We start from the raw sequence: 8,033 nt of genomic DNA, 5'->3' as shown, positions 1-8,033 counted from the left end.
CAGGGAAGGGGGGGGGGGGTGATTGTGAGTGGGGGTGTCTCAGTTTGCTGCGAGCTCTGAGGGGGGCGGATAACATCCAGACTGAAACTCTGAGCTCTGACTGACATCCTCTAGGTGTGGTTGTCCTGCCTCCTCACAGAGATCCAGGAACTACCGGCTGACTGAAGTGGCCCAGCCAGTTCTCCTCAGAGAGCAGAGGAGAGAGGAGGCTCAGCTGACACACAGACACCACCTGAGAGGATCTGAGAGAAGTCATGGCAGATACAGCAGCTGAAAAAGCCGCTCCAGTCTCCAAGCAGCAGCTCAGATCAGGTGCTCTGAGCGAGGACAAACCTGCGGCCTGCCTAGAGGACAAAGCTAAAGGATGTCCTGAGTCTGTGAAGAGCCTCGACAAGCCTGAACCTGAGGCTCCCAAACAGAATGGAACAGAGGCTGGGGCCCCTGTCATCCAAAGCAAAGAGGAGCCAGACTCCAAGACCTCTGAGGAGACCAAGATCCAGGAGGACCTGAAGGAGTCTGAGGACCCCAAGAAGCCTGCAAAGGAGGAGGAGAAGAAAGAAGACAAAGAGGAGGTGAAAGAAGACAAAGAGGAGGTGAAGGAGGAACCTCTGGGCCCTGATGATGTGGTGTGTGACTCCTGCATCGAGAGCCCCTGCAGGGCCATCAAGTCCTGCCTCACCTGCCTGGTATCATACTGTGAGCCTCACCTCCGGCCTCACCTGGAGAACCCAAAGTTTCAGAACCACCGGCTGGTGGAGCCGCTCAGGGACATCGAGAGGAGGACGTGTGAGAGCCACAACTGGCCCCTGGAGCTGTTCTGCTGCGCTGACGGCTGCTGTGTGTGTCAGGACTGTGTGAGTGAGGAGCACCGGGGCCACAACGTCACGACGGTGCTGGAGGCCCGGAGACAGATAGAGGTGAGGGGTAGGGAGATATTTCCTCTCATTACAGCAACAAAAACCTGAGGTACACATTTAATATCAGTTTCAGACATTTTTTTACTTTTAAGGATTCAAAAATACGGCAACTGGGAACAATTTTTAACTCTTAAATTAATTTTCTGTGACTCTTTTGGTCTGTGAGTCCCTCCGAATTATGACATCTCTACTTTGTAGCTTGAAAGACCGAGGGAAAATGTTTCCTCTTGGATTTGGTCTCTTAAAGGCATTTTCAAATGTGTGTATTGATGCAAGTACCCAGTATTTTAAAAGGAAAACCCTTTAAAACCATAAATATATGACATATTCACTTTATAACTTTCTATCATAGAGTTTCTTGGCCCTCAGCTTGGAAACACTCATCCAAACCATTCTTCTAACTTAGTGTCAAACATTCACTCCTGCCAAATATTGCAAGTTTCCTACTTGTCTCTGTTTAATATCACCATGAACTCAACATTGGGGTCATTTTTAACCCTTTTTTTGTTAAAAAAAAAACTGTTAAAAAATGAGGTAATTAAAGACTTAAATTACTAATATAAAAGCTAGAACAACTTTTGTATACGATTTGAAATTCACAACAATCTCCAGTTACAGTGAGCCTTCTTTAAGGTGTTGTCACCCAACACTCAACCTCCTGTTGTTTTCTTTCCTTATTTACGCATCAAAGGCAACCCGAGGTGACACATGACTTCAACTCTTTGCTAATCAGACAGAATATGACAGCATCAGTGCCATTAATTTGCAATTTGAGCCACAGAATAATCCTGAAATAATCCTGAAATCCGACCCACACCACAGCTTTCAGAGATATTTATAGCAAAGTCAAACTGTGTGGATCTGTGATGGACGCAGCCTTCAGGACTGTTCAGAGAGGATGATCTCTATCTTCTAAATGCATCACAGTTGTTCTGACAATGCAGCTCTGATGACTTTAAATCTAATCAGGACACGTTCGCTGACTTATCATCCACTCGGTGGCTCATTAAATCTGTCTCTGTCTGTGATTAGCAGCACTGTTTGTCTTCACATCACTCTGGAAACTCAGTCCTCAGATCTATTTCTCCTCACTCAGAAAAAACTCGAGCTCAAGCTGAAGTGTCATCCGTCTCTGTCTGACAGTCCCTGACCCTCAGCTTCAAGCATTCCTGTCCAGATTCCTGCAGGGATCTGAAGTCGTTATTTGTAGCATGTTGTTGCAAAACCTCAAATAGCTTCATTAGAGACTGCAGAACAAACACAGAGGAGTGTTAGTATAAATATTTAAGTATGTGGGAGAGAATGACACAACCATGTCACACAGCTTGACATGGTTGTGAAGCTTGATTAGATTTATTGACCTTTATCCTTTTTTTTTTTTTAACATCCTTTAATTGTGTATGAACGTGAAACAGAAAGAGGAAGTAGACGTTGATATGAAAATAAATGTGGGTGAAGAGGGCACTTCAGCTTGCACACACTCCCCTGTTTAATGCGACAGTTACCGGCAGCAAGAAAAAACGAGACAATAAACTGAAACAACTTCCTGCTCAGCTTATACTCCATATTTGCTCACATGAAACACTCCTTTAAAAGAGTTCATTACATAACAGAGGTATGTAGCTGCACCTCTGTGTAGCTGAATCCTGTCCACAAAGAGCACTCCTCGTAATAATGAAAATTACATGCTAGCCAGTCTCTAAAACATAAACACCCAATGAACTTCTACAGACTCCACAAACTTTTTGACTACGATGAATTTCTGGAGTGCTTGTGAGGCTTGTTTTGGTGTTTTTCCGCCTCTGCAGACTGTACACAGGCAGCCAATCAGCACAGGGCTTTATTACTCTGACATCGCTGCTCACTCAGATCCCTACATGCATGATGAGATTAGAAACTGAGAGGCTGCACATCCTCAGCAAAAACTGACTTTGATGTCTTTTACATCTAAAGTCTAAACTTTGCTTTCCCAGACTGCTAAACCATGTTATAAAGAGCTAAAAATAGTCAAACAAGGGACACTTGAGGATTCTGTTGCAATTTTTATGACAGATGTAAGACTTTTTAAGGACCCTGTGGGTTTTTCAAACATCACTTGGAGATTAACTCTAAGCACTGACACTCAAACATAGCTCTAATGCCCAAATTGTGACTTCCTTGAACTGCAAAAGCACGTCTGTCACAATTTCCCTCTGGACGTTAAAGATAAGCGGTTATTAGAATAAAAGCTCTGACAGATATTTGTCACAGTGCCAAACAATAAACTGCTGTACCTGTTTAGCATCGTTACCTGTGACTCTGGTGAAGCCAGGTAGCTGTAGATTGTTAGTGCTGAGCTCAGTTAGCTCTGTTAGCTTTGACCTTTTGTTTTCCTTTAAGCAATTCACAGTTTTTGGTGTCACAAAGAAGAGCTGAACTTGAGCAGAGGAAGTCAGTGTGGTTTTCAACAGGAAGACTGTTCCAGAGTTCAGGGGGGTCTGGCGGTCTTTATCTGAGTCAGAGTGCGAAGCTGCACCCGATGCTAATTGGGTGTATGTAACTGAGAATTACTGCAGACACACAAGAGCAAAAAAAATGAATAGATGAAACCTCACTAGAACAGCTTTTATGGCCTTAAATATCAAAATATACAATTTTTCTTAATTTGGTAAAATACATCATAAGATCATCGGCATATCTAAAAAGTTAATATGGGCTTCCAGTTGTATCTGACACTGGAGCTTGCCTTAAGTTGTGAGTGAAAGCACAAAAATGCTTTCTAAAGCATGCTTGGATCGTAGGATACCTAGTACTAACTCTGTAAAGCCTGGCCTATAAAAGAAACAGCCAGAAAGTTCTAATTTATTTGGAAATGAGCTTTTTATTAACCCTATCAACAACCCATACTTTATATACATATACATATTTACATGGCTTCTTTTTATATATCATTTTTTATATTATATTATATTATATTATATTATATTATATTATATTATATTATATTATATTATATTATATTATATTATATTGTTCTATAAAAATATTGTTAGAAAAATGGTCATACTTTCAATGCAGAAAGTTCTTTTTCCAAAATAAATGACTAACAATTAAGGCATTGTTCTTACCACAACTTATTGGAAATTAGCATGTGGATAATTTCATGAGAGCAGAGAGCATAAGAGAAAAGAGCCAAAATACAACCGCAGTCGCCTGTAGTGGTATGATAATCATCAAGGGGCAGAATCCAGTTTAAAAAAAAAATCAACAGGTTTTTATGGAAATGATTTGTCATGTTGATGAGACAAAGGTCTTTGAAACTCATGTATCAAATATGACATGTTCAGCAATATAGGGTCAAGCTATTCCAGCTATTTTTATAGCAGCTTTTCCTCCATTGTTGAAATCTTTGCCTATGTTAATTAGAAACCAAGAGTTGTAAGTTTTGTTCACTATAGAGAGTATTGGTAAATCCAACATCCTTGTTACCCTGCCACTCTCCAAATAGATATCCCTATTGTTTCTCCAGGGTATCTTTGCTTGATGAATAATTTAACATCCATTTTATGCCCTGATACGCCCTCTCAAGCAGAAAAAACTTTCCCCTTAGGGTCTGAACTTTATGATAAACAGTTCCTCTCGTCGAGCTTCAGCTCTGGAGGCGCCTGAACCTGCCTGAGGAATTCAGGCTTCTATCAGAAAACGAGACGATGCTCCTGAACCCTCAATTGTTAGAGACTGGAAAGGATATGTGACCTCCAAACACAGAGCCAAGGGAACAAGAAAACAACAAAGCTTCCCGAAGAACCAAGCTCTATGTTTATCTGATGAATATATTCGTTTTCCGTCTCTGAGGATCTGGCATATTTTCTGCATGACGTCATGTTTGTGGTTTGAATGTGGAGACTGAATTCTGCTCTCTGGTTTCAGAAAGAACTGAAGGAGAAACAAACTGAGATGGTGAAGACGGTGACGGCAGCAGAGAACGCCATCAACAAGCTGCAGCTAAACACAGTTTCTATCGAGGTAAACACACACTGTGTTTGACTAATCCTGGATGACCTCACCGTGTGTGAGAGTGTGTGTCACATGAGTGTCATCATGTTTATTGAAATATCAGTTGGCTGGGGCTATTTTTGGCTTAGGATCACTGCAAAACCTGAGTAAGAAGCCACCCAAACCAGACAGGTTTGCCTCAGGTGTGGGAGGAATTCTGTGTTCCCAGGGTGGAGCTGAGGCATTCCTCGCTGTCATCTCTGTTATGTAAAAAATCATGTGACCTGAAGCATTCCCCACCTGTGAACGGTCAGGGTGCTTGGCATGCATCTCTCTCTGTACGAATTCAAGGAATTTCCTGGATTTATATATGTGATGTGTTGTTTCCCAGAATTCAGTGACCGACGTTCGAGCGGTGATAGAGAGCCAGTTCGAGGAGCTGCAGGCCATGGTGGAGAGGGCAAAGCGAGAGGTGACTGAGATCTTGGAGGGCGAGGAGAAGCAGGCGTTGAGGCAGGCCGAGGGCATCAAGGATCACCTGGAGCAGAGGTGCACGGAGCTGAAGAAGACGCAGGCACAGATGGAGAAGCTCTCCAAGAACAAGAACGACGTGGATTTCTTACAGGTATGACGGAAGTCTGTGACAAAATACAAGAGTTTGTTTCTCAGGCTGAGCTCCAGATTAACTCTGCAACAATCTTCACGCTCTCACCCCTGACTGAATCTGTGTGTGCTCTGCAGGAATACTCAGAGTGGAAGAAAGAAGCCACTGATATTTCCCTGCCTGGGGTCTACATCGGTCTGATGGACTGTCTGAAATCCTTCAGCCGCGTGATCACAGACACCACACAGGAGCTGTGTGCCCAGCTCGTGTCCTCTTACATTGAGAAAGTCAAAGAGACGTGTCAGAACGGTGAGATCAAAATAAATCCAGTGGTTTTACTGCGAGAAATCACACTCTGGCATTAAATCACAAATGTACAGATAGTTGCCTGTCAAGGCCTGTTCACACATGTGAGGAATTTTCAGCCTGTGTGTCAGAGCTGGAGAGCTCAGGTATCAAGCCACCTGTGAGCTCTGTGACTCACCTGCATTATGTGCCGTGCTACTAAGGTCACCACAGGCTGGAAAACAAACACTTGTTTGTTCTTGATGGTTTTTTTTGCATGTGTGTCAGCTGAGAGCAAATTATGTGACTGAAACTTGTGTTCCTCCTTCGCAGACAAAATGGGAATAAAAACAACAGTTAAAGAAATCGTTGCAACAAAGCAGAACATGAGTCTTCCAGATCCAGTGAAGCATGAGGATTTCCTCAAGTGTAAGTGCTTACAAGGGTCATTCAGAAAGTGTTGCAGTCATTCTTCTTCGGAAGTGTTGCCTTACAACGCATCAGCAGAAATGATGATGAAGAAATCACGAGATGACTGTATTTTTAGAGCAGATGAGATGCGTTCAAGACGGGTCACTCGCTGTCAGAGCTCATAGAAAAAGAAATTCATCTTGTTTTTTCCATTGTGTCATCCCAAACCTCCAGAGACAAACCAGCCCTGACTGGCTCTTAAGATCAAGTATCAACCATTTATAGTGTTAGCAAAAAAGCCACGTTGTTATTTACATTAAAACATTTGAAGACTATCACAGGTTGAAATAATGCTTGTATCCTTTTCTCCTTGTTACTTAGAGTGTTGGTTTAACTGTAAAACTTAAACAAGTCAAAGTCCTCTTTATGTCAACAGTATTACCAGCTCATCTAAAAGTAGGCCAGCTGTGTTTGCTGTCCTGACTTTTGTCTTAGTTTACATGTTTCCAGTCTTACGTAACATTTTCAATCCTCTCCCAGATGCTGCCAACGTGACCTTTGACGCTGACACGGCTCACAAGTTCCTCCGGCTGACAGAAGAAAACAGGAAGGTGACTAACACCACACCCTGGCAGCATCCTTACCCTGACCTACCTGAGCGCTTTGAGAACTGGCGCCAGGTCCTGGCTACTGAGAGCTTCTATCTGGGACGACACTACTTCGAGGTGGACATTAGTGGTGAGGGCACACATGTGGGTCTGACCTACAAGAGCATCGACCGCAAAGGTAGCGAGAGCAACAGCTGCATCACAGGAAACAACTTCTCCTGGTGTCTGCAGTGGAATGGACGTACCTTCTCTGCCTGGCACAGTGACGTGGAAACCCCTCTCAATGTGGAGAAGTTCACCAGGATTGGGGTTTATGTGGACTACACAAAAGGCCGCCTGGCTTTCTACGGTGTGGAGGAAGGCATGACGCTCATCCATGAGTACACGAGAGAGATCCTGGAGCCACTCTACCCGGCTTTCTGGTTGTCCAAAAAGGAGAATGTTGTCGCCTTGGTAGCACCAGGGGAGCCATTACGACTTAAAAGCCCATCTCCACCGACCTCACCTGCTAATGGAGCTGCAGATTCAAAATCAGCAGCATAGCATTAATAAAGGGAAAATTCAACAAAATAAGACTACTGATGGACTTATGTGAAACTCAACGGGACAAGGACAGAAAGTCTCTCCTCATTAAACCAGTTTACCTGTTTACTTTGATAATAAATTGTGAATGTTCATCTCATGTATATTTGGACTTAGTTCATATTTATACTCATGTGTACGTGTGGGACTACTGTTACTCTTCATCACACTGTGAATCCAGAGGTGTTCTCTTGTTCTGTATGACAATAAAACTTAAAGCCTTCATTGATTTCTGTTTCTTCAAACATTATTAGTTGCACCACATCAGCTATCTCAAGTTAACACATATGGGCATCATGTCAATTATATATCATAATTCTTGAAAATCATCATATAAGAGTGATAAACACTGAAGAAATTATAGATCTAGGGCAATTAACCCATATGTACCACATTAAAATGGTAACCATGAAAATAATAATAAATACACATAAATATGTAAGAAAACCCATGTAAAAAAATTGTACATACAATAAAAATAAAATAAAAAATTGTGAACAAAATCTAAAAATACCGAAGTATGTTTTCTATTAGCATTTTGTATGGAATCCAAGTTTTTTTGTGAGTTTGGGATACATAAGTTTATATAATAGATTATACTGCGAGGCTTTGTTGTCTTACATTGAAGGAGAAACTTAGATAGAACACCGG

The 8,033-nt window shown here is 42.2% G+C and overlaps 1 protein-coding gene across 1 annotated transcript; it reads left to right on the top strand.

Annotated features, from left to right (window-relative positions):
- The first annotated feature begins 79 nt into the window (after nucleotides 1–79).
- trim16 (tripartite motif containing 16) lies at nucleotides 80–7,622 on the top strand. The gene is made up of 6 exons (XM_074663423.1): nucleotides 80–917; nucleotides 4,827–4,922; nucleotides 5,284–5,517; nucleotides 5,634–5,805; nucleotides 6,115–6,210; nucleotides 6,733–7,622. The coding sequence occupies exons 1-6, from the start codon at nucleotides 255–257 to the stop codon at nucleotides 7,341–7,343; spliced, it is 1,872 nt and encodes a 623-aa protein (XP_074519524.1). The 5' UTR covers nucleotides 80–254; the 3' UTR covers nucleotides 7,344–7,622.
- Nucleotides 7,623–8,033: the final 411 nt, after the last annotated feature.

Source organism: Halichoeres trimaculatus, unplaced genomic scaffold (genome assembly GCF_033239565.1).
Source record: "Halichoeres trimaculatus isolate MK-OKI-2021-1 unplaced genomic scaffold, fHalTri1.1 fHalTri1_scaffold_23, whole genome shotgun sequence".
Lineage (NCBI taxonomy): Eukaryota > Metazoa > Chordata > Actinopteri > Labriformes > Labridae > Halichoeres > Halichoeres trimaculatus.
This window is presented reverse-complemented; position numbering and strand designations above follow the sequence as displayed.